At 41.5% G+C, this 27,436-nt stretch overlaps 3 protein-coding genes across 3 annotated transcripts; 1 reads left to right on the top strand and 2 right to left on the bottom strand.

Annotated features, from left to right (window-relative positions):
* Positions 1-431: 431 nt before the first annotated feature.
* Positions 432-20,953, bottom strand: sacs2 (sacsin molecular chaperone 2). Its single transcript, XM_085764978.1, has 8 exons — positions 20,907-20,953; positions 19,975-20,020; positions 19,254-19,341; positions 18,263-18,374; positions 13,508-13,654; positions 11,946-13,377; positions 11,672-11,760; positions 432-11,566 (listed from the first exon to the last, which is right to left on the bottom strand). The coding sequence occupies exons 2-8, from the start codon at positions 20,001-20,003 to the stop codon at positions 642-644; spliced, it is 12,822 nt and encodes a 4,273-aa protein (XP_085621104.1). The 5' UTR covers positions 20,004-20,020; positions 20,907-20,953; the 3' UTR covers positions 432-641.
* A 408-nt stretch (positions 20,954-21,361) lies between these two features.
* LOC146964905 (uncharacterized) lies at positions 21,362-23,413 on the top strand. Its single transcript, XM_085764979.1, has 2 exons — positions 21,362-21,484; positions 21,876-23,413. The coding sequence occupies exon 2, from the start codon at positions 21,919-21,921 to the stop codon at positions 22,972-22,974; it is 1,056 nt and encodes a 351-aa protein (XP_085621105.1). The 5' UTR covers positions 21,362-21,484; positions 21,876-21,918; the 3' UTR covers positions 22,975-23,413.
* A 340-nt stretch (positions 23,414-23,753) lies between these two features.
* Positions 23,754-27,417, bottom strand: prmt2 (protein arginine methyltransferase 2). The gene is made up of 9 exons (XM_085764261.1): positions 27,177-27,417; positions 26,849-27,061; positions 25,653-25,814; positions 25,201-25,365; positions 24,852-25,027; positions 24,455-24,584; positions 24,231-24,367; positions 23,933-24,144; positions 23,754-23,830 (listed from the first exon to the last, which is right to left on the bottom strand). The coding sequence occupies exons 1-9, from the start codon at positions 27,270-27,272 to the stop codon at positions 23,754-23,756; spliced, it is 1,368 nt and encodes a 455-aa protein (XP_085620387.1). The 5' UTR covers positions 27,273-27,417.
* Positions 27,418-27,436: the final 19 nt, after the last annotated feature.

Here is a 27,436-nt window from a genome sequence, read left to right as displayed (position 1 = left end):
AGTAAATAGCAAGGATGGACCCTGATTATTTTTATCCTGAGCAGTTATAACCGTTGACATTTTGAGAAAGAAAAAAAAACTGTATTTGCACTTCCATGCATATAATCATGCTTAACCTCAGTGAGTTGTTATGATTGCAAATAAAATATTACGTTGTTCAATGATTACATGGTTCCTCCATCAGTTGTTATAAATATTTATAATGAAAAAAGAAAGGAAGAAAAAAAAAGATTTACTCTTCCATACACGCAATACTGGAACTCAGTGAGTAGTCATAAACTCAAATAAACATAAAGTAGTCACATGAGCACATGGATTTTGATGAGTAGGCTCAAAAAATCTAGGCTATATAGCCTATAACAATTTTCATAACAAAGTCATACATTAAACATATTGATTCTCAGAGAGTAGTTATAAATCAAAACAAAAAATTATAAATAAAAAAATAAAATCAAACTAAAACAAATCCTTTTCATTGATCCTCAGTGATGGGTTTCATATAAAACAAACTACATTCTGCTTAAATTATACGGTTGTTTTGAGTAGTAATGTTTCAGTATCACCATATGGCTAACCATGTTTTTAAACCAAAAGCCTTAAATTGACTTTTCCAGCATGACAGGTTTGTCTGTCTTGAATCTCTAATTGACATATGCCTCTACTCTAGTGAGAAGCTCATCTGCTTGGTTCAGTGCTTGCATTTCATTCTCTGGTTTGAACTGAGTGTTTGGGATGTGGGGATATGGGTGGGAGCTGGGATACTGAGTCTTTTTGGCGTCCACTCCCAGCTTCTTCAAATTTTGCACAATTTGAGGCAGACCTCTCAGTTCAGGGCTGTAGCAGGAAACTTTTGCAGCAAGGGCTGAAATTGAGCTGTTACCAGAAGGTTGACCGTGTCTTTTATACTCTGCAGCCGTGAGGGACTTTTCCACTGCTTGATGGACTTTAAACAGACACCACTCTGTGCTTCCCCCACCAATGTCTTTGTAGGTGGCTTCAAGATCACAGCGAGCCTGCTTGCACCAGCGCTGGGCCTCCTCTTTGTTTGGCCTTGGAACATTTTCATTATGGCTCCAAAAGTTGTAGTTGAAGTTATTAGACCTCTTGGAGAATCTCTCCCGACTATCTCTGTGATGCCTGGCTTCCTGATTCCACTGCTGGTAGAAGTCTCTGAAATCTGAGTATCCCCTTGGAGATGATGACCCTCCAGTTTTGCCTTTGCTTTTTCCTTTGCTGAGCTCATCAACACGATTCTGCAAATATTTGACTGCCTCATTAGCGAGATCCTGGCAGTCAAGGTTCTTGTCAGGATGCCATCTGAGGTACAGCCGTCTGATGGCCTTTTTCCTCTCCTCTGGAGGTAGAGTCCAGATCTCTTGCAAACATGTGTCAATTTCCCTTTTAGCTTCATCAATAGAGACTGGTGAGGATCTCGTGGATGATGGGCTTGTGGTTGATGATTGCGAAGAATGTGGTACAGCTCCTGCCAGTGGCACCAAGTCCATGGAAGAAGCTTCAGCAGATGTGAAAGTCGTCCCTTGAGGTTTTGGCTTCTTTTCACGCTTGAACTGATATAGGTCAAGGCAACTGACTTCAATAGGCTCATCTTTTCCAATATTTATTTTGTATCTCTGTGAATAATGTCTTAAGTTCCCTGGAAGTTCTTCAACAATTATTGCATGAACATACTTGTTGTTAGTGCTGTACCCAACATATTCACCCTCCTCAAAGTTATTGAGGACATTCATATCTAAGGAATCATGCCATTCTTCTGGTATATCTGTCCCAGGTTTTGGTGGTTTGAAATGGTTCTCAATCTGTGCACTGTCACGGATCCCATGCTTAGCCAGAGCTTTCTGAACGTTTTGCACGTTTTCACAAGCGATAAGTTGTCCAAGGAGTGGGAGGTAATTTGATCCAATTATGTTGCCTAAAAGAGCATTTATCTCCTTTGTCAATGTCATATTGACTTCAAGCAAAACATTATAAGTCATGTCATCATTGTGTTTTAAGTAAAACACACAACCTTGTTGATCTTGTTTGACAAAAACATCAGTTTCAGTGGCAGTTTGATGAAGCGGCTGCTTCTCCAGCCAAAGGTTTGTTTCCAGGTTTTTGCAGCAGACAATGTGAATTCTACCAAAAATCTTCTCACACATGTCAGAAGCAACTTCTTGTGCTATTTTCCCCTCAGACTGCCCTCTGATGAGACAAATCAGCCCATGTCTGAATGCTCGTGAGGACAGATGGTTATCAAACCACCCACTGAATTTACAGTCAGTCCCAAGCTCACACAACTCAATGCGTAACTCCACTACTCTCTCTTCTGTGACCCGAGACAGCATTTTAGGCTGCAGAGTCAGAGGCAGCAATTTGACAAGTTGATGGTGTTCATAGATGTCATTTCCCAAATGACAATTGCTCAGTTTCTCGAGCAACAGGAACTTACTCTCCAGTGCTCCTTCCAGTCTTTTGGTCTCAAACACTGTGTCATTGAAGTACAGTTCACATGATGGGTGCAATTTACCATCCACTGCAGGAAGGTGCAAAGTTTTTACATCATCCAGAGGGGACTGCTTTTCTAAAGCTTTCATTAGCCGAAACAACTGATAAACAGCCTGTTTCACAGTTTTCACTTGGTTTGGGTTAAGTTGTTGTTTATCACACGAATCAGCATAAACTGATGACAGCACATTACAGTACTGCAGAGCGGTAGGCTTCTCTGTTACCCCAATTTTCTTGAAGAACGGAGTGAAAATGACATCATCCTCAGGAATTTGGTACAAATATGGTCTGAACTCATGGTCAAAGGTAAGTTTAAGAGATGCATCATCAGACCTCACAAGTTCTTTGTCCTTCTCAACCAACACAATAGGAAGACCAGCTAGTGGCTTGTTGTCAAATGCATTCTTTTGCAGGTAGTCATAGGAAGATCGAAACACTTTTGCACGGGTTTCAATCAATTTTGCATTATTACAGGGCGACTGACAGATGTTCCTCATGTTGCTGGTTACATACTCTGTAGGTGGTTGTTCATAAGCACCTACAACTTTCATCATTTGCCGGAGCTTTGGTGAAAAAACTGGTAGTTCTATAATTGGCATTGAAGACCAAATCAAATCTTGGTGCTCATGATTCATTTTCATCAAAGAGCCTCTGATTTTCACAGCTGTTCTCTCAGTGGCAAACGGTTGGTGATAGTTGCGCAGTTCTTTTCGAATTGGCACAGGAAGAATGAACTCGATGTTGGCTATGCTCTTCAGAAAGGTTTGGTCTTTCTCTGATTCAGTCAAGGCTTTACTGAAAAGTAACCTTGATTTATCTTTCAGCTCTTGAAGGTCAAAGTTTCCCATTGCCTCTGATTGTAACTGGTATGCAAATTTTATCATTTCATCTTTTGACACAACATGTTTCATTCCAAGTTCCTTGAGCAGTTCTTTAGTCCTAACTCGAGATCCTGAATCACACTCAGCCCAAAATCTTTCAGGCACAAATTTCTCTTTGGGCAACATTTTCTCGTATAGCTCAACACTCTGATCAAAGTAGTGTGATGCCGCCTCCAATCTGCCTTGGGAACTGCGAATTAATTTCACTGTCTTCATTGAGGAGATGATTTGGTCTTTATACTCAGAATAACTGATCTGATGTTGCAGTGTCAGTAGGAGCTTGAAGCAGTTAACCATCTGACTTTCTGTGAGACTGTGCACAACAGGAAGAATGAACTTTATGAAAAACTTCAAGTCAGTCAGTGTTGTGATGTTCAGTGTCTGAGACAGCTCTAAATTCCCGTAAGTGTTTTTCAGAAAAGTGCAGTTGCAGTTGGGCAGGGTGAACAAATCTGGAAATGTACTTGAATGAGTGCTATGGAGGATGAAAACCTCTTTAGGCGCATCAATCCTCACTCTTTGACCATGTATTGTTTCAAATAATGGCAAGGACTTCAGCTTTCTCTGGTAGTCTTGCTTGTCTTTGGTCTTGGATACTCCAGACTGCAGGAAAGTCTGAAGCTCATTTTTCTCATCATTGGAAAGCTGAGAATACTCTGAGTGGTTTACGGTATAAACCTGATCCAACACAGAGCTTTTATCATTCACATTCATTAGTTCACCAGATAGAAGTGGACCTATTTGTTGACCATGTATTCTAGATAAGAATAAAGTATCAAGCTTCATAAAACCAAGCTTGAAGAGGATGCCCGTTGTGTCACTTTCGGAGGCGAACTGAATCACACTTTTCATGTCTTCCATTTTTTGCAGGAACTGCTTGTTCTTTAACCTTGGACATACAACAGGTAAAATGCAGCAGTCACTGAAGAGCTGCTTCACATCACTGAATGTCAGACTGTGTTTATCATCCTCAGATGTTGTGGGTTTTATTTGACTTGATACAAATCTCCAAAGTATTTCCAGCCACTTCAACACTCTTTCGTTTGGGACATAAAGATGACTGTGTGGATCAACTTCACAGGTCTCCAGATGAGACTGAATTAACGGCTTCAGATATTTCACTGCACAGGAAAGTGTCAGGTACTTGACAAGGTTAAAAGATTGTAGAACATTCACTTGTTCTTTGTTGGTCTCATGATCTGCAAATTGGTCATCGTAGCCAGAGAACAGTCTCTCATACACTGATATCCACTTGGGAGATTCAGAGTTGAACTCTCTCAGAACTTTATCTCTTGTGAGAAGAAGCGGAAGCCCATCCAGTGCTGTGGGATTGTCCTCGGTGACTTTTTTCAAATCTCTTAAGCAGAAACTCAAGAGTTTTGAACACCTTTCTTCATCTCTGATCAGAGTGGCCTTTATGGGCAGAGGTAACCCCTCATCTGTTTGGGTTGGGTCATTTAGGGGGTTTTCTCTCAGAAAAGCCCGCAGAGTTGGAGCACTTACATCTTTCACTTCAATTCCGGCTGATGTGAAGCTTTTCCAAACTTTTTGCATTGCACTAGAAAATGGAACCAATTTCATCCCAAGATCTTCCAAAATGTGATCAATATAAGATTCTGAATGTGTCAGGTGAGGTGCCTGTGCTGATTCTGTTTCTCTGATGTCACACCAGTCAAAAGAGCACTCTGTAAATTCATGGCCAGCTGTTATACGTGTTGAGCGTTTCATTACTGGAATCACTTTAAGGCCTCTGTCTTTGATTGATCTGTACACTTCATGTATCATTTCATGCCAACCCTGATCAACATCTTTGGACACACTTGGCCAAAAACACAAGTAGCAGTCCCTGAAGCATGTCTCAACACCTGACAGAAAGACTTTCTTCTCTGCAATGCTACGACTGATGTAATGAAGGAGATCTGCATACAGTGGAGCAATGATACTTTGTTTTAATAATTCATTCCACATAGTTTTCAGACTTTGTCCATCCTCCTTCCAAAGACTTCTCCTGGAAGAATCTACTTCAAAGTTTGCATTGATATGCACTGGTAGTCCAGTTTCTCCTGGCAAAGGAAGTGAACAAAAGGCTTCTCCTTTAAACGCCGTCCATTTTTTTGAGCCCACACGTGCTGCTATTGCTGCTTGGGGAAGTTTGTCTAATGTTGTCTTTTCTTCTATGTTACTGTTTTTGAATGAGCCAAACTGTTCTGCAACGATCCATTTACTTTGTCTTTTATCTGAAGTTGAAATCACCGTTCCGTAAATTGCTTGTTGTGGTGTTACTGGTTTGTCAGATTTTAACGCTTGTTGTTGAAGTTTTACAAAGGCATCTTTTCTTTCTCTGCTTGTCTCTGGTAGACTTTTTTCAACCTCAAAGATAGTTTTGAGTTCTCCTGAATGTTTGTTGATTTCATAGACTTTAATTTTGCGGATGTTTTTCAAAAAGAGAGTAAGTCCTTCAGGATCCTCAGAGAGAGCAGAGCACAGTTCTTGCATGTCTTGATCAGTTACTCCTTGTTGAGATATTTTAGAGCCATCTGCCATGGTACCCATCCTCAGAGGTAATCTGAACATGGTGCCATCTTTAAGAGGAAATTTATCTGGAAGAAAGGTTTCATAGACATCCATGTACATTTCCTTCAAACTGTCCTCCAGGTTGTAGCCAATGCCCAGTGGTGGTTTGTCTGAGTGACATTCAAGGTATTCTTGATTTGGATCAGAAATGCACAGTGCTTTATCTCCAGTGAGAATAGAAGGGCAGTCAGTTACATGGTAAACAGAGTTGAATCCAACTCCATATTTTCCCGTCTTCCCTGGTGTGTTGTGCTTCCCGCCTTCTCCCAATTGTTGAATGCCATTCAGGTCAGCGTCAGAAAACACCTTGTTGTTGAACACACACAGCGCTGGACCCTGAAGAGGATTCCATCTCTCCCCAAATGTTTTCACTGTGCCATGCTGACGTTTGTCCCAAACAAAGTGAATTTCTGTTGCCTCTGCATCATCAGCATTTTGGATCAACTCTTTAAGGATATCTTTCTTTGCTGGATAGGCCGAAATTATGTTTTTAATCCGAACTGTTAGTTGCTCTCGCTGTTCAAACTGAAAGGAAAATGGTAAAATGTTCTCAGCAACGTGCTTCTGCAGAGTATGATGCCTTGTTGTTTTGATTCCAAAGTGGAGAGCCATAGGACGTGCAATATTCTTGTGGCACAATGTGACATCTGGAGTCACTGGTATCCATGGGCTATCATTGTAAAACAGCTTACGTGCAGGTTGTAAAACTCCATGTTCATTAGGTATCAAACAGTCACCTGTTGTTTTCTCTTCAGCCTCAAATATCCCTTTGTTTAAAATCATGAGGCACATTGACAGATCTTGTTTTGGCAGGGGCTTGTTTCCATGTTGATGGCCCAAATGCTTGAGTACAGTTAGAAACTGACTGACTGTAAAATTTTTCGGAATACCTACACTTTCCCAGAGCATTCTGAAATTTGCAAAGGCCAGTGGAAGTACATGAAGGTGGGGCTTTGCTTCGAATTGCCCATTTTCAGCCACACAGTCCACATTTATAAATCTACTGCCAGCAAGGATGAAAGGGAATGATTTGGCCCTCTGGGACATGAAAGTGGAATCCCCAAAATCAGTGAGCCACTGATCTAGAAACCTATAGCATTCATGTGCTATTTTGTGCAACACGAGTCCATCAATTGATTGAGTTTTCTTAGATGCTTCTTGCAGCTGCTGAAGCACTGTCTCGTGGCTTGGACTGTCCTGAACTCCCAACATTTTTAGTACTGGATCATTATGATGTATTTTCAGATTCCCATCCAGCACAGGTTGTGTCATGTTAACAAGAAGGGAGCATGTGTCACTGAAAACATCGGTGGGCCTTCTAAGTGTTACATTTCCATCCATTTTTGTATCACCGGGAGAATTTGCTGGCAGAAATTCAGTCATCCTCAGTGTTTTCCAGTGGAGAGAGCCTTCATTATGCATGGGATCTTTCATAAGTTCAAGGAGGCATTTCAACTGCCCATATGCTTTCTCTCTGTCAGTCTTCCATGTTTTGGTGATTGTGCCTGCTTTATCTGTAATGTCTTCCAATGAGAGATGATCACTTGCCATTCCAAGTTCCAACAGACGCTTAATCCTTTTGGGGGAGCAAAAGTCTTTTTTGGTCCCACCAAGCAAGCGTCCCTCTTCTGGTTCAAAAAGACAAGCTACTTTTCCTGATGGATTCACAAGTTTGTTGATACACTGGAGTTGTCCACTTGTTGTGGGGATACATGGGTAGTGGACCAGCAGGTTGTCAATTTCTTTGGTTTGAAGGTCAATTGCATGTAATACAAGAGTATCTCTACTCTGAGGGTCCATGGTGCCAATGTTGTTAAACACCACTTCCTGGTAAAACTTCTTCCAGCTCCATGTTCTGTTCTGTAGAACCTTCTCTAGGCCTGCATGTTTGAAGCCATTTCTCAGCCACTGTGGAAGAGGAACAACATAGTTGGGTGGTTTGATGTATTTCTTGCACATCTCCATTGCAAGGACAATCATGTCTTTATCCTTTTCAATGCTATCATGCAGAAATATAGCACTGTTCATTGAGCACCAATGCTCTCCATCACTGAGCAGCTCTGGGCCAATGGGATGCTGGGCCACAGTGGAGTAGAATGCATCCACCAAAGGCTTGAACGTTTCACTCACTTTCTCTCGGTCAGGCCAAAAGGTGTGATAACAGTAGGTTTCCATTTGTTTGTTTTCAGACATTTTCTTTAGTGCCAAGAGTGTGGTAACATATGCTGTCACTACAGGATCCTGAAGAAGAGCTTTGTTCCAGTCATGTTTCACTCCACTTTCCCACAGGCCTTTGCGGTTGCTTGTCACAGCAAATGTTCCATTTACATTGACTGGTAGACCTGTGTGAATTGACAGAGGAAGGAAGCAAAATGCCTGTCCCACAAGATCAGTTTGTGATGGGGCCAGTTTACCAGTTTCTGGATTATTTTGCAGAGGTACAGCAATCCCCCCAATAGGCAAAGAGAACTGGGCTTGCTTGTTTTCTTGAAGGGCCATCTCCAGTGATTTATGTGTTCCAAAGCAGTTGTACAGGACCCAGGACTGGTCTTCAGTTACACCTGATAGCTGACTGGTGATCTGGACAATACTGACTGTGCAGCAGTCAATTACCTCTTTGCATCTTACATTAAGTTTCATCAGTGATTTCTCAGCCTGGTGCTGCTTTGATACACTAGTTTGATCTGGGATCATTATTGCACTCTGAGTGGTTTTGGAGACAGTGAAGACAGTTTCTTTTTCATCATCTCTTGGTGGAGTGGAAGCACTGCTTGGGATACTTTGAAGAGATAATGCATTGACATTCTTAAGAAAAAGCAGGTGAGTTTGTGACCTATTTGTAAGGTTCTGCTGAAAAACGTCAATATTGTGTTTGTAATACACCTTTGTGCTTAGTTCTGACATGGCAGCTTCTTTTTCCGTTCGGAAAGGTAGTTTGATCAGTGTACCCAGATATGGTTCAGGAGCACTTTGTCTGGTGAAATCAAAAATACGCTCATAAGGTCCAAACTGTCCAGGAAACCAATGGAAAAGTCGCTGCTGAGAAAGATCAAGCTTGAGTCCAGGATTTGTTTTGTGCTTGATGTGGTTTTTGAGGTGAGTTACATTTGGATCAAGTATGAGAAGACTGTTGCCACTGAGGATGGAGGGAACGTCTGTCACATGATACACAGTATTGAATCCAAGACCAAACTTTCCAATTTTTTCAACTTTGTTTTCTTTTGAGGCAGATCCAACTCTGACAATATTTTGCCAGTCAGCAGCTGTGAACTGTTCATCATTAAATGCCCAAAGACAAGGTCCTTGACAAAGGGCCATCTCAGGGTCAATAAGACTTTCAGGAGCATCCTTGTGGACTCTGAAATCCATCAAGAATTTGCAGGTCTTTGCCCCAGCATCTTCTGCATTTTGAATGAGTTCCTTGAAGATGTCACTTTCCTCATCATATTCTTTCAGAATGTTTTTAATCCTAGTTGTTATTGGCTCAGATTGTCCACACTGTTCTATTCCCACTATCTCTGGACCAAGGATGTAGGTACTCAGAAATCGAATGTTCAACCATTCTGCTGCTGCTTTTGGGATTTCCTCATGTAGGACATGGATTTCCTCCTGGCTGTACCTAAGCTCTGTCAATCCATTTTTGCTCAAGTCACAGAAGACTGCTGTGGACCGTGGTTTCAACGTATATTGCCCACCTTCTGTGACGACTGGCACTGGGATGTCATCCTGAACTCTCTTTTTTTTCCTCCAAAGCCAGTTGAGGATTTCTATTGATACTTTTACCTCAGGGGAACTTGCAAGTGGCTGCTGCCTGCCTTCAATAGTTCTTTGGATAGAATGAAGTATGTCAGTTATTTTCTCATCTGAGAGCACTGTTCTCACACCAAAATTCATGAGCAGCTTCTTGTATGACCGAAACTCATTTGGCACCTTCCCAATGTAAGAGCTCAAGTCTAGATCATGTGGATAGTCAAGAACTAGATCCTGTGGTGAAACAAATTTGTTGTTGCACCAAAGCCAGCATGTGTCACTATCTATCAGTTTTGTAAATTCTGAGATGTGGTCTTGCATGTGTTTGTAAATGCTATACAGCTCAGTTTTGATCTCCACATCTGTGTCAGGATCAGCCATTTTCTGCACTTTTGACGTCAAGACTGATAAATTCTCAACCACTTTTTCAGGTGGAGGTCTGCATTTGAGGCCAAGTCTGCTGCTATCTCTGCTACTTAGCTTTCCCACCAGAGGCATTACATGCCCAACAATGTCTTTGAACACAGAATCTCTTATTTCATTTGGGCAGAAGAAGCCACTCTCTTGAGAAATGTCATTGCGTTGTTTTTTGTGATTTCCAGGTTTATCACATGGGATCCACTTAAGCATTTTGAGGTGTTCAAGCTGCTCGTTGGAAAACTTAGAAAGTAGATTATTAGCATCCAACATTTTCAAGAGCACCTGAGCTCTTTTGAGAGCCTCTGTGTGAGAGTCAACATGCAGTTTGTCAATCTGTGCAGCGGCATGCAAAAAATGTTGAGGTGTCACATCTACTTCTTTATTTAGCAGTCCAAGCTCTGTCAGGCTTTCAAGCATCTGCGATGGTTGAGTGTATGGATGTGGCGGGAAGAAGCCAGACTCAAAAATGACTTTAAAATCTTGAATTCTTGGATCAAAAAAACATGAGGCTCTCTTCAGCTCTCCATTCACCTCAATGAAACTCAAGCGTTTGCATCTATTTTTCAAAGTCTGATTCTGAGAGAAAAGCATATTACCGTGCTGTAAAATCCAAGTCATGATTTTTTCAGTGTCTTCGCTGCCACAAGAATTCTTCTCAATGCAGTCTATGAGGAGATTTGATGCTTCAGCCGCATGCAAGACATTAACTTTGAGGAGCTTCAACAGTTTGTGATCAACCTCGGTGGCACACTGCACAACTGAATCAGGCATAGGGAGCTCTGTTGGAACCGTTAGGCCAGAGATTAAGTAGACAGCCTGTTTTGATTGAGCTGCAACACTTAATCCTTTCATGGTTTGAAACAGAGGTAATTTTGAAAGTAAATCTCTCTCACACTTTGAGAGAGAATCCAGACGAGAAAGATAATCTTTCAATTCTTCTCGCACTTTGTTAGAGGCCATCTTGAGTTCTTCAATGAGATGCCGTGAATCTAAATTCACCAAGATTTTCATGACGCTGTTTGGAGACGTGCACAGCACATATCGATGTAGGTCAACATGTTGGAGCCACTCATTTCCCCTCACCACTGTGCCACCAGCTTTGGTCACAAACTGAGCTATTTCATCTGGCAAGCTATCGTGATTGCTTGTCTGGAAAATGAGGGTTGTGTTCTGATGTAGTTGTGCTAGTGCTACAGACTGACTGACAGACAAAGGACTGACTGGTATTAATGGTATACCTGTGAAACGACTTAACTCTGTGAAGTGAGTGTTGAGAAATTTCCAGAATTCTTGGAGCCAGTCTAAAGGTGGATGTTGACTGCTAGTGATGTCCCAGGTGACAGGCCTAGCTGTTGTCTGCTTCCAGTCCTGTGGCAAATACTTCCTTGTATATTCAACCACCTTGTCTGGATCAATGTTGATTACCTTGAATACTTCTGAAACACAGAATTTTAAAAAAAGGAAGGAAAAAATGTATAGTAAATATAGTAAAAACAAGCATATGACAAATACAAATTGTGCCATTAAAATGTCATTCATACTTTTTCTGGACATTTCTCTCAGGTGGGCAATGCAGGCTTTGCTAAGATCATCTGGGATGAAGAGGTGTTTGCAGCACGGCAGCAATGTCCTGCACAGAGGATACTTTTTTTTTATTCTTCATGCAACACAATCAACATAATTTCCTTATAATTTTGGAGAAGCACATAGCATGGGATTTAAAAAAGTAGATCTGTGACACTTCCTAACATCTAAAGAAAATGAAAGGTACCATGAATGTATCATTACACATTTGATAATAGGTGTGGTTCCTACCTTGGAAATTGATTGCTGTCGATCAAAGCAATGTCCTCCTCCCTATCAGTGAAAGATCTGAAAGAGCCATTGCTGAGTGGAAGCAGCTGAAGACCCTTGAGTTCTCCGTATTTTCCATCACTCAAAATGTACTCTAAAAGACAGAGCCTGTCATGTTTAGAGATGTTGTGCACACCGATCCTATGAAGAGTGCCCCTTATGAAAGTTGGAGTCACGTGTTTTAGGGTACTCAAGTGTGGGAAGGCTTCATTAATAGCTCTTGTGACACTCTCCGGTAGCGTCACAAGATTTTCTCCACAGGAAACCAAAGTCCTTTTAATGGCAGCCAGTATGTCATGGCTTGTTGGACCATTACATGGGAACAGAGCTTCTGATGGAGTGATGAACTTCCTTTCGTCTTTGGCAAGAGACAGGACAGCCACGTTCTGCCTGAATAAGTGTTTAAGAACATCCAGAGCAACGGCATGCCACTTGTCCCTGTGCTGTAGCCGGGCAAGATCAGGCCACAGATTGTATACGGAGGCGACAGGGAGCATAGACCGTTGTGCAAGTTTGATGGCATCTTGAATGATCATGAGATATGCCTGTGGGAGCACCTCCTTCATCAGCAGTTCATTCCACATAGCATGTTCATCATGTTTCTGGTCTTCCTCTTGCCACTTGATGTGTCGTCTGTTGTCTGTCAGACCAAAGCATGCGTTGATATAAACTGGGAGTCCAGTCTTGTTTGATTCATTGTTTGGGAGGGGGAGAAAGCAGCTTAGTCTACTCTCACTGCAGTCCCTCCTCTCACCACAGGGGAATGCCAAGTCAACTCGAGGGAAAAAGCTCAACTTCTCTGCGAGTGAATCAAGATTTTCTATGTTGCCTGCTTTCATGGTGCATGTCGTCACAAGCCACTTTGTTTCTTTTGGTGTGTCTGAGTTGAGGGAAATCACTTTGAACTTGGTCGAACCTGTTGTGATTGTCTCATCTTCTGGCCCCAAAATGACATCTGTGGGGACTGATGATTTCACCTGAAGCCTGGGGTTAACAGTGCCATCTATGCCAATATGTATCAATGACACAGAGGTCACGTTTTTGAGGAACAGGAGGCTCAACTCTGCATCTGTGATGAAGCTATCAAACAGCTCCACCACCTTGTCTGAGTCATAGAGATTATCTGAAATCTCTGATGCTTCATTGCGCAAAGGGAATCTGAAAATTGTCCCATTAAATTTCTGATCCTCCATGACAACTTTTGACCACTCTTGTCCGCTTACAAGCGAAACTATGTCTCGAAAGGGTTGGAACTGATCATGCATGGTCATCAGAGCTTCTTGGTGTTCTGTATCAGCCAAAGACCACAGAAAACCTGGATTCCTCTCTCCAAATATGTTTTCTTGGGGGTCCAATACACCAAGGTAACCTGAACTGAATATGGTTGGCACATCTGTGAATGAAGTGAAAAATATATTATTAATTACCTACATATTATGTTGTCTAAAGATTATTACATAACATAGACAACAGACTATAAGGTGACTTTAAGGTGAATGTGTGGCAATTGTACATATTCTCACCTGTTGTGTGGTATACAGAGTTGAAGCCAATTCCAAACCTCCCGACTCTGTTTGGGTCATTGCGCTTGACACTCCTCCCTGTATTCTGAATTCCTTCCCAGTCCTCTTCAGTGAATGCAGCATTGTTGTAGGCATAGAGAGAAGGGCCTTTACAAGGAAAAATAAAATTCCAACCAAACATATGATGAGATTTGATTCATACATCCATGTGTAATGCTCTCTGGTCTCTATAACTGCTGATTTTGTCACAGCATAAACTGAATCAGGAAGAAACACTTTAGAGGCTGAGGTTGTAAAAACACATTAAGTAGGAGCACTAAAACGTATTGCAACACTATATTAATGTTGGTATCTAATATTGTTACCATTGTCTCCTATAAATGCATCCAGGAACATATGGTTTAGCCTATTATGGAAACTTAAGCATGGTAATGCCACTTTATCAAGTGATCATGTTAACCAATTTGTGCCTATTCACCAGTAAATAGGCCGTCAAGATTACAAATGAGAAAAAAGGTCTTGCCAACTTCATTGGATTATGGGTGGAAATTGATATGGAAACATACACAATAAGTCCAAAAAATGTTCAAACAAAGGAGCGCTTCGTGGACTCGTTGTTTAAAAAGAGGTGCTCTTTGGAAAGGGATCAATGATGTGAGAAAACAAAAGAAAAATTCCAAGGCACTCTCTTAACTATAAAATGCCTTTATTAAATTATGGCATGGTCAAAATGACAATTAAAAACTCTGACGTGTTTCGGCGTCTAGCCTTCATCAGGGAGTCAAATGGAGTAGGACAGGAACAATGGTTCTTTTATACAAGTGTTTATCCAATGACAAGTGTCCACCTGGTTGCCACAACCCAGAGTGGGTGTGGTCGTCAGCCCATTAAAGGGACATATCCATAGCCCAGACCTCAACTAAGCTGAATGAAAGAATAAAGGAAAACAATCAGTGATATGTACAAAATAAACATGCCAACAGATACCAAAGAGAAAACACAAGACATCAAATAAGATACAACAATACAATCAAATACAGCATAAGATAAAATAAATACAATAATAAGCAGACAGAAACCAGAGAAAAACTAGAGAACATAACCAACTCACAAGAAAACAGTGAAGTCTAAGTCCTCATTCAGGCCCGGATGTTTTGTAGCCTGCAACTTATAAATCCAAAACACTTCCCTTTGATTCAGTTTTCTTTGTCTATTGCCTTTGCGTATAGAAGATGGAATGTGGTCTATGCCAAATGCTTGCAAGGTAGAAGGATTACTGTTATGGAAGTCAAGGTAGTGTTTGGCCATAGGATAATTAACATTTCCAGTGCAAATTGCATACTTGTGTTCTGCCAATCTGTCTTGGAGGCGTCTTTTGGTTCTGCCTTAACACTTTGCAGGTGGGACATTCCAACCTATAGATGACAAAGGTAGTTTTATAGTTGATGAAGTGGTTGATAGTATACTCTTTCTGCAATGCAAAATCAAGAAATGTCTTATAGTTTGTATTACATTAGCGCAGTGATTACACTGGTGGCATTTATAAGACCCTTTTGGCTTAATGTCCAACCATGTTTTTTGGGTGTCTGGTTTAAGATGGCTGTGAACCAGTTTATCCTGCAGAGTAGGACACCTCCTGAAGCTAAACAGTGGTGGTTCAGGGAAAACTTGACTTAATGTGGTATCGCTTTCTATAATGGCCCAATTCCTTTTTATGATATCTTTAATATTTTCTGCTTCGGTGCTGTAAGTGGTTACAAATGCCACTCTGTCTTTCCTTTCTTTTGGGGTCTGACTTTGTAGTAATGTCTGTCTGTCCAGGCCTTTGGCCCTTGTGAATGCTTTCTGTAGGTTGATGTCTTTAAAACCCCTTTCCTGAAAACGTGTAAACATTTCTTTAGAATTTGTTTCAAAATCCCTTTCCTGGTCGCAGATTCTCCGCACCCGCTGAAACTGGCCATAGGGAATATTTTCTTTAAATCTCTTAGGGTGAAAACTCCTGGCATGTAGTGTGGTGTTTCTGTCTGCCGGTTTTCTATACATAGAGGTGTGTAGATTGCCTTGATTGTCTTTAAAAATCTTAAGGTCTAAAAAATGTATACACTCCTTGCTGTAATCCAAAGACAATTTGGTATTAGGATTAACACTGTTCAGAAAGGAATGAAAATCCAGTAGCTCTGTCTCTGAACCAGACCAAATAACACAGACATCATCAATATACCGACCCCACCAAATAATGTGATTGAGGAACTTATTCCTTTCATGGTCAAAAACAAAATCTTCCTCCCATTTTCCCAGATAAAGACCTGCATAGGAGGGACTATAACAAGCCCCCATGGCACAACCTTTGATTTGTTTGAACACTTTATCCTGAAATTATTTAAAGTCCATTCTGTCAGTGTCAGTAGAAATCCACTCAGACTCAGGTCAGCCTGCACCTCTTCACACCAGAACACAATTCAAAGCAAAGTCTACTTTCTGCCCTTTGGTCCAAAGTGCTACTTTGAATACATTTTCTAAAAAAGTAAATTTTGACATTGAGAACTTATTTAAGAACAAACGGACAAATAAACATTTCAACCTCACCATGAAAGAAAAAGGAGCTTTGGAAACATTAAGAAATCAGATAAGGGCGGTGCCATTGTTGTGTTGAGTAAGGAAATGTATGTTAAAAGAGGCTCATAGGCAACTATACAACAGAGAATTTTACCAACCTCTAACATTTAACCCTACTGAGTCTCTAAAAATTGAACTGGGTCAGATGCTTTTGGAGGCAAAAGAAAATGGTTGGATTTCTGAAGGAGAACTTAAGTTTCTATACAATGAGAATCCACAAATGCCTTCCTTACATGCTTCCAAAAATACATAAATGTGTGATAAACCCCCCAGGCAGACCAGTGATATCAGGCAATGGCAGTCTTATTGAACCTGTCTCCAAATATATTGATTATTTCATCAAGCCATTTCTACCTGCACTTCCAGCCTATGTCCACTACTGATGTTCTTAATAGGCTCGAACAACTAGAAAACATAGATGGTGAAACTTTTTTAGCCACTATGGACGTTGAATCATTATATACAACGATAGAACACGAACAAGACCTGGCAGCACTAAGACATTTTTTAAGTGCCCGCTCAGATTCTGAAATGCCACCTAGTGGATTTCTACTGACACTGACAGAATGGACTTTAAATAACAATGTTTTCATATTTCAGGATAAAGTGTTCAAACAAATCAAAGGTTGTGCCATGGGGGCTTGTTATAGTCCCTCCTATGCAGGTCTTTATCTGGGAAAATGGGAGGAAGATTTTGTTTTTGACCATCAAAGGAATAAGTTCCTCAATCACATTATTTGGTGGGGTCGGTATATTGATGATGTCTGTGTTATTTGGTCTGGTTCAGAGACAGAGCTACTGGATTTTCATTCCTTTCTGAACAGTGTTAATCCTAATATCAAGTTGTCTTTGGATTACAGCAAGGAGTGTATACATTTTTTTAGACCTTAAGATTTTTAAAGACAATCAAGGCAATCTACACACCTCTATGTATAGAAAACCGACAGACAGAAACACCACACTACATGCCAGGAGTTTTCACCCTAAGAGACTATTCTCTATGGCCAGTTTCAGCGGGTGCGGAGAATCTGCGACCAGGAAAGGGATTTTGAAACAAATTCTAAAGAAATGTTTACACGTTTTCAGGAAAGGGGTTTTAAAGACATCAACCTACAGAAAGCATTCACAAGGGCCAAAGGCCTGGACAGACAGACATTACTACAAAGTCAGACCCCAAAAGAAAGGAAAGACAGAGTGGCATTTGTAACCACTTACAGCACCGAAGCAGAAAATATTAAAGATATCATAAAAAGGAATTGGGCCATTATAGAAAGCGATACCACATTAAGTCAAGTTTTCCCTGAACCACCACTGTTTAGCTTCAGGAGGTGTCCTACTCTGCAGGATAAACTGGTTCACAGCCATCTTAAACCAGACACCCAAAAAACATGGTTGGACATTAAGCCAAAAGGGTCTTATAAATGCCACCAGTGTAATCACTGCGCTAATGTAATACAAACTAAGACATTTCTTGATTTTGCATTGCAGAAAGAGTATACTATCAACCACTTCATCAACTGTAAAACTACCTTTGTCATCTATATAGGTTGGAATATACCACCTGCAAAGTGTTTTACATAGGCAGAACCAAAAGACGCCTCCAACACATATTGGCAGAACACAAGTATGCGATTCCCACTGGAAATGTTAATTATCCTATGGCCAAACACTACCTTGACTTCCATAACAGTAATCCTTCTACCTTGCAAGCATTTGGCATAGACCACATTCCATCTTCTATACGCAAAGGCAATAGACAAAGAAAACTGAATCAAAGGGAAGTGTTTTGGATTTATAAGTTGCAGGCTACAAAACATCCGGGCCTGAATGAGGACTTAGACTTCACTGTTTTCTTGTGAGTTGGTTATGTTCTCTAGTTTTTCTCTGGTTTCTGTCTTATTTGATATCTTGTGTTTTCTCTTTGGTATCTGTTGGCATGTTTATTTTGTAATAGGGAATAGTAAGAGCATTTTGCTGGAAGATGCACAACCAGACTACGGTACTTCCTATTTGCTGCTGCTGCTGTTGTTGCTGTCTTTCTATTTATATATATTCATACAGTATTTATATGGAATAATACATTATGACTGATGTTGATAACCACTCATAACACTGCTCTTTCCCAGCTACCCTACACACCTTGGTATTTTTCCAGTTCATCGGTCCAAAGGTTATCAGTCCCATAGCTCCTCTCATCATGGATGAAAACCACCTCTGTGGCTCCAGCATCATCTGCATTTTGAATCAGCTCCTGTTGACAAATAAAAATATAAACAGAGCTCAGCAGACCAAAGCTAACAGTCAAGTATGTCCACATTCCTCTGGACTACCATCTCTGTGACAAGCTTAAAATATCCAGGCCACATTCTGCCACTTTTAGATAGATAGATCAGACTTTTAAGACAAACAAACACACACATACAAATTTAAAGGAGACAGTGTTTCCACATGGCTGACTGTTATCTCACAGACCAGACCATTAAGACAGAATTTTGTGTGTCATTCAGTCGACAGATTAATTTATACATCAATTTCCGCAACAGAGCATGAAATGTATTTACTCGCACTTGACAAAAATATCTCACTCGCACTGCACCACCTAGGTTTTCCCATCAAAATTCGTAGGCAATCATTATAGGCAACCTGAAGATTGCAAATGCTTGCCTTTTTGAACTTAACCCACAAGGGGGAAGTATAGAGATGGGTACAGTAAGCTCTGAAGAGATTAATTTTAACATCATCTGAAACCAGAAGAATTTGTGTAAAGTGTAAAGTTGTGGTTTCGCAACAGTTCAATACAAGTCTGTGCCCCATTGAAGGCCAAAACAGTTTGATTTCACCAGAAAGTTTCCTACATCAAATTCCACAGACATCCTGACACACATCCCATCTTTAACTGTATCTATTTACCCAGAATGTTTTCAAATACATATACAAATACATTCACCTGTTTTCTGTATTACAAATGTAATTTTTAGCAGAATTAAAATATTGAGCCATCCTGCTTCTCATACCAAAAGACCAAGGGTGAATACACAAGATCAAAAGCTATTAGAGGCTTTGTAATCAATTAGAAAATATGATATGTATGTATTATGATGAGTATTTGACAAATGAGCACTGTACCAACCTTCAGAATTTGTCCACCATCTGGATATCGACGCAGAATATCTTTCAGGTAGTCAATGAAGGGTGGTGCTGTTTGCCCGAAGGACATTCTAAGGATAAGCAGGAGTGAAAGAGTTAAAATGGAAATAAAACACTCAGGGTCAGATAAACTGTGCATATTTTACATTTGAATTCTTTACTTGAAATCTGATCCTAGATACCAAGTGTTTCCTGGTTGACCACAGAAGAATGGGTTGGTTGAGTATAATGGACTCATAACATAGCATTCCAGTGTATTTATTACCTGTGACTTTCTAAGCCTTAAATGTCATATTAATGATTTAGTGATGCCAGTTCCCATTTTGAAGTCTGATAATTTGAGGCTCTTGTGGTGATCAGTATGTAGGCCTATGCAAAGGCATGTTTGTAAAGCATTAAATATTTCATACATTTAATATTCTAAAGATTTAATATGGAATCTGCACTTGTTACTGTGACATAATATCTCCATATGCTCCACAGAGATTTTCAAAAATTACAGTATGTAATGTACATCTAGGCTGCCCTCTAGGCTGTTCCCTGGGGACAACAGGTTATGCTTTTTCTGAAGAAATCAGTGCTGTTACTCAGACACTACATCATTGCAAAACTCAGCGTGTTACCCCAATGCCCTAAAATGAGAAATGCCGACATCCTGTGAAGAGTCAGTACACAGATGTGAAAAGGATGCGGGTTAAACTCACCGAGCATTTTTCTTCTTCTTTGAACTCATCCTTCTTGATTTGAGCACTGTAACAGAGTCAGAGCATTGTGACAAATGCACCACCACATGCATCACAATAACTGGCAATAACTCAACACTGTAAGACCTGGCACTTCTAACAAGACAAACAAGAATTACAAATAATATAATTATTTGAAGTTATGATGAACATGTCACTCTGAAACTTAACCCAACTGAATATTCAACATGCCACCAGGTTCGCTGCTTTCCAGAAACTTAAAACGGGTCCTTCAGGTTTCATTGATAATTTTAATGAGTCACATAAAGCACTGTAGAAAAAACTGTCACTGTTCCTCCCCTGTGTGAAGCCACTGCTTTTGCATTTGCAAAGGGGTCCTTGGAGTCTTTAGGAACTAATCTTAGCAGTGTTTAGGCCTCTCGAGTCTGAAAGACTCAAATCTCTGATGCTTAGTTTCAAGCTGCTGAAGGCTTTTTTCTCTCCCCAATACACCAGCCTGGGATGCAAGCAGGTGGAGAGGAGTCACACAGTCAGTACAATACTTTGCAAGAGGTCAACCTTTTGACAGATATTGACTAGGTTCACATAGTATGGGTTTTCACTCCTGAATGATCTGATTTTGATTTAACTGCCTCACCTACCTAAAGCTTAAATCTGTTGTGTAAATATAACAGTATATTGAGCACACAAAAAAATCTTTATAACCCCTCCCTGCTGAATTAAGACAACAGCAGTAGGCTAATAGTGTAAATGTATGAATTAGATATAGCCTACATTATACAGAAATGAGGAAGAGGTTATAGTAATTTATTCAAATGTCCCACTGATTTAATCAATTAGGAAATTAACTTTTTTCTCTCCAAAATTCTCTATAAATACACTCCATTACATCACATACAGCAGATTCAGTTTGTAAAGGGACCAACGCCTACCTCAGTCATGTCAGTCCGAAGGGCCGCATCAGCTCTTGTCAAGTTCAGAGGAACTAATGATGCTGTATCAGTTGCGCTGCCAATAAAAGGCAGTTGATGTCCAACCCCAACAACAGCACACCCACTCACATTTTCTTTCGTTTCCTTTGCAGACAAACAGCGAAACGAAACTTAAACTGGCACCCAAAATGATATCTATCCGGATGGTTTCCTCTCAACTCCCCGATGAAACGAAACTTTAACGACAGGAAGGACTCTGAGCTTTTCACAACGACAGTCTTAACCTCGAAAATATGAACCGTGACAACAACCTAGACTTCCTCAGTTATGTTGCACATTCACTTTATTTGCTGTATTTCCTGTATCCTTATCCCCACATAGCCTATTCCCTGCTGTGTCTGACAGTTACTCCGCCGCTCGCTAGATGATGCTGCAGCCTCTTTGTGTTGCGATGCCGAGCGGCCGCAGGACGTGAACGTCTCCCGTCTCCTTCTGCCTCTGTTATTGTGACGTTTACCTGCGCTCGTGCCATAATAATCTCAATACACAGCCATATTTTCTCGATAAGAATGAACACGGTATGTATGTGTGTGATTTATTTTGTCTGCCGTGACTCGCGTCACAGAACAGGCTCATCGTTTAGGGTGACGCAGGGCCTATAATACAGCTGACTGAGTACTGCTTGTGTGTTTATGTAAATTTCCACATTTGCATGCCGATGATGAGGAAGGTAAATGTTAGTTCAACAGCCGACGCGGTCAGATTGGTTTTCATACAGTGCTGCTGTGCGCTGCGCTGCGCTGTCAGCAACGAGGAAGTCAGTGATTTAGCTTTATACTGTATCACAGACAGTGATAGAGCTGATGGGCTAATGGGCGTGGAGGCAGACGTGGGTGTGCCGTGCGCTGTTCATGTCCTCCCTCACTTTCATCACCGTTAACTACAAAAAACACTGTGTGTCGCTTTCAGGTGTCTCTATGATGTGCCAGAGAATGACCCCCCCTCCTCCACTATGGTTGTAGACAGCACTATGCTGGATAAAACCAGTGATAAAGGCCAACAGACTGGGAACTGCTCAAACTGTGGGTGTGGTTTCAACCTACCACTTCCTGATCCTGACCCCAATCCGACCAGCGCCTCATCTCCTTCTAAACAGCAACCATCCAAGTGTCCCTCCTGTCAGGCTGGCAGCAGCCTCCCTAATGGTCGACGGCCACACCGGCGCATCAGATTGGACCCTCACAGCTGCAGCGTGTGCAATAAAACCTTCATCTCCTCCGCCCACCTGGCCCTTCACCTGACCACTCACAGCAAAGAGAGGAAGTTCAAATGCAGCACCTGCGGCAAGTACTTTCATCAGTCAGCCCACCTGATGGCACACAAGGCGATCCACAGTGGGGACAGGCCGTTTAAATGCCCCGAGTGCGGCAAGACTTTCGGCCGGGCCTCCCATCTGAAGACCCACCGCCGGCTCCACACAGGGGAGAAACCCTTCAAGTGCACCCACTGTGACAAGTCGTTCACCCAGAAGGCCGGGCTCCTGGCACACGTTCGTCTCCACACATGGGAGCGGCCGTACAAGTGTGAGAAATGTGGTGAGGGTTTTCGCTCTTTGTCTCTCCTACTGTCTCACAAGGCTAAAGAGTCTTCTGGTCAGGCCAAACCAGTGTCTGCACCTCCACCTCCACCTCCACCTGCACCTGCACCAAACCAGACCCAGAAAACACAGGACAGCCCAGATGATCTGAAGTGTGGCGTCTGCTGCAGGACCTTTGTTCGATCATCATACATCAGGCTGCAGATTCGCCTCAAGAAAGGACTGCGACCGTATCACTGCAAAGTGTGCAACAAGACTTTTGTCAAACTGAACACGTTTGTAAACCATTGTGATAAACACTTGAGGCAGAAAAAGGACAAAAGCAAGCAGGTCAAAGTCAAAGTTGTTAAACCTCCCTTATTTGTTCCACTCTCCAGGCCTCCTTCTCCTGAATCCATCGCTGCCCAGCCTGTATCGTCAGAGGTCAACACGCGCTCCAGATCAAAAGCAAAGAGTAAAACAGAGCAATGACAAAGCAGTGCATCCACTGACACACAAAAAATGACTTTAATTAAGAAATGTTTTAACAGTTCTGCCACTGCACAGGGTAACAAATGCAGGAGAGTAGTGTCAAGTCCTCATAACAGTCCCAAAATGCTTTGCGTTTTAAATCAAATGCGAGTTTACTAATTGTACAGTTATTTTATTGAGAATTCTTAATTTTATTGTGGACAATTCATTATCGTTAAGTTAATTTTAATGTATACTTAAGCACTTAAGCCTGATTGACATTTCAGTGACATCAAAACTCACTCTAATCTTTAAATCTAGAAAATCCCTGTGTGTTGTATTTCATGGTTAACATTTCTTTTTTTTTAATCCACACTTTTGGCATGTATAGCACTTTACAGATAATGCAAAATAAATGTCTGATGTGGAAGTTTATGCACATACAATAAAAATGAACACTAAAACATAGTGTGGTCTACTTGTTGCACCTGAGAGTACAAATACTTTTTTTTTTGTCAAGCACTGATATAGGACTGTCTTCTGTAAAACCCATTTTCCCCACTGAGCCCAATAAGCATTTAAGTTTAAGTTACAGTGGTGCTCCACAGTTCATTCTAGGCACGTCATTAATCACGGTTTGATGAATCACCTGGGCCTGTAGTTATCCGGCGAACAACAGCGCAACTACTCGTCCTTCTAGATGAGGTTTCTTTGACCGCCACGTTCATGAATGACGCACTTCATTACAGGTCAGCTGCAGCTCACAGCCGATCCCTCCCTGATCCTCAACTTAACAGAGGTTAGAGTTGTTTCCTGTGAACCTCCACCGCTGATAGCAGGTCTGTCACCTCCACATGGGGAAACTCTTTGTCCCGATCTATGGACGCAGACACAAAGAAGGACATTGAAGGTAGACAGAGTTTGTGTAAGTGAGTCACATTTGCGTGGAAAAACTAACAACAAAACAATGACAAATCACTCATATGAGGTAAGCATAGTGAAGATTTGGTATTTGCCTGGCAGTTGTCTGTTTCCTCTGGGCTATTGTTAATGTTCCAGTGCAGGGTAACAGTCATGTGGCGTCTCCAGACGGGGTTCCTGTGCAGGACAATCGTTCCACTGATCAAGTCTCCTGCACACACGCTGACCGGGCTGTCTAGCATGAACAGAGTCTGCTTCCAGTGTGTTGGCCTGAGGAAAAAAAACTGTACTTAATGTTGTAAAATATAGTTTTGCAGAATAGCATTCTGCACAACAGACTTTTTTATATTTTGTACTCAGAGTTGGGTCCGGTGTTGAGCTCCACTGTTGCGCCCCCTGTCTCTAGGCTCTGGAACTGAACGGTGAACCAGGCAGTGAATCCATGGAAAATACCAGACTTTTCCACACAGAATTGAAACTGACCCTTTATTTCCTGAGAAATGAAACCACACAACCTTAGTCATAATATCCAAGGGGTGAGGTGGGGTATAGCAATTTCTAATGATGAATCACACAGCACCTCTAGGTCTTTGACTTGCAGAGTGTACATATCCAGGCTGATCACGTCACAGGGAGAGCTGAGGCAGTCACTGGGATCAATGAGGTGACTGAACTTGGGTTTGGCGAAGAACTCCTTCTGTGCCAAAGACCTACAGAGAAAATGACAAACAGTACTTAATCTCTTATGAGAAAACAAAGTTAAAGAATAGGTATTCAACAGTGATAGAATTCTATGCGTTTATTCCCAAGTAAGTTTGAACATAACTAACTTGGTCTGTGCTGAATTGGTGAGGAGCATACATTATGAACCTGAATGAATTCAGGGAGAGATGACATGAGCCAATGACATTCAATAGATTATCTTACCAATGTACAACTGCAATCTGTACTAAAATCTGCTGAGTAGTAGCTCTTACTGCAGAGGGGTGAAGTCCAGGCCATATGGACGCTCCCAGAAGGCCATTTTCTCTGCATAATAGCTGTTAGCCTGACATGGCACGAGGGCAAGGGCCCCGGATGAGGGCCACATTACACCACCTTCTCTCAGCCAACGGTCCCGGGCCACCAGCACTGACTCCACCATGAACTCAAACTAGACCAGAGGGAGGCGACAAAGAAACACAGCACAGAGCACACAAACCGCTGAGAGTGCATGATTGGATGCAATAAAAAACTAATGGCACTGACATTTTAATTTTAATATTAAAATATCTTGACACTGTTATTCATCAGTGGAAGTAAAAGTATCAGCAGTGTCATGATTACCAACAGGCAGTTGCCCATCCACTCAGACACCAGGACGTCCACCTGCTCAGGCAGCTCGATCTCCTCAGCTCTGCCCTGCAGGACCGTGACCACCTCATCACATTCATTCTGCTTCACCAGCTGTCTGGTATACTTCGCCATGGAGCTCGCCTCCACAGCATACACCTGCAACACCACAGGTTAACTTGCACACATTATACACCATGATGTTTTGTAGCAACACTTCTTGTCCAGCAGATGGAAGTATAGGTTCACTAAAGTTAAAAATATGAATTATACTTATGAATTCTGGGTCATTTCCTGTCTCATATCTCAATCTTTGTTGTGAATTTGAGTACATGGAAACTTAGAACGAGTCCGAGCTTGCAGTAAAACACACTAAAACACCTTATTATCTATGACCATGTATACATTTGTGGTAGATGCACATGTAGACAGTTCAAGTTGATTACCACTGAGGGCTGTGCCAGCTGAGCACAGAACAGGCTGATGATGCCGGTTCCACAGCCGAGGTCCATCACCACCTTACTCGCCAGAGAAGCACTGTTGCTGAGAATAACCTGTCGGTACGCTTCAGTGCGACTCTTGTCTGACAGCATCTCCAAGTGAAGCCTCTGCAACATGAGATCAAATGAATTAAATACAATAAGTGACACCATTTGTTGAAGTATGTAAAGAACAGTCTTACATTTCAACATGCAACAACTCAAGACATATTTTCATCATGACTGTATTGGTGTTTTTGCAGTTCTTTTATGTCGGAATCAAAAGGGTTTTATATCAAATAAAGATAACTTTATGAATTGAATATTATTACAAATAAATGCAGGCAAAATATAAAAAGAATATGAAATTTCAAAATAAAGTGTAATGAAAAGTGGCACAAAAGTGTTCATTGGGAGAAATTATGTTGTGAAATCAAAACAGAAATATAATTTCCTATAACCAAATGACTAAAGCACACACTCACACACACAAAAAAAGATTTTCATGGTTATAATATCCATGGTTGAGGCAGACGGCTGCCCACCCCAAGCCTAGTTCTGCCTTTTAATAAGAAGTGACTTTCTCATAGTGAGAATTATTGGGTCGCTGTAATCAACCTTGTAATGAGCTGCTCTATTGAAAAAGTGCCTTTGGATAACTTCTATTGTGATTTGGTGCCATTTCAAAGAATTGCTTGATTTGACATGGTTAACTATTTATAATGGCTTATTGGTTTATACTTATTAGGTTCATTTCGGTAGAGGATGGCAATTTTATATTGTGATGATTGGAAATCGACCACGGCAAACCACTAATGAGGATCCACATGAACAATTATCAGTTTCCTTATATAAAGCTTCCAGCTGCTGTTTCGATGTGTGGTACATTCAAGGAAACACTGATATAAAAAGTGCACATGTGATGCAGATGTGTTGTGAATCTAGATGTCCTGAAACACAGCACAGCTGTAACGTCTGTGTTTACTGTTTACTGCACTCTGGTGAGATCCAGGTGTCTGCATGTTGTTGTTTTTTTACATATACAGCTACATGCATGGCTGCACTGAGAGATGCAAATGAGTGAAGGCTTCCATGGCACACTTTCACTTGTTGCTCTGAGACATGCAGAGTAATATTTTGTATAGTACTTGAAAGTTCCTCACCAGTGTCCCATAACTGCCAAAGTATTCCTCATCCTGCCATGGGTCGTCAAGGGAGGCGTCCTCTTCCTCCTCCTCCTCCTCAGCAGCAGCAGCAGCCCCTGTGCGCAGGTAGCTGGCAGGGACATAACCCCTGACCCCCCGCAGCTCTGCCCACCACCAGTCAGGGGAGGGCTTGGCGTGCACGAGCAGTTTGTCCCCTCTGCTGAAACAAAGCTGCGGGACAAAAGCCAGACATATACACATTGTTAAATGCCCTAACTTGGACCTCTCTGGTTATAAGAGTGTAGTTATTATCATGCTGTTGGAGGTCTGTGTGGGACGCTGTTACCTGGTCGCCACCAACTCCAGAGAAATCGGAGCGAGCAAAGCACTCTGTGGGAGATGCGTCGTCCTCGTCCTCTTTCTCTGCCTGCACGTCGGACATTTCAAGTAACGTTTCAAATCTTTACCACGAGAGCACACACACACACACACACACACACACTGTAAGTTAAAGTGTGAAATGAGTGCTGGAAACATAATCACAACATTTCATATGGCGCGAGTGCACCAACGCTTCCTGTGTTGACGTCAGATTAAGTTACTGTG

This window comes from Trachurus japonicus, chromosome 21, assembly GCF_045865225.1.
Source record: "Trachurus japonicus isolate A0001 chromosome 21, Traja_1.0".
Lineage (NCBI taxonomy): Eukaryota > Metazoa > Chordata > Actinopteri > Carangiformes > Carangidae > Trachurus > Trachurus japonicus.
This window is presented reverse-complemented; position numbering and strand designations above follow the sequence as displayed.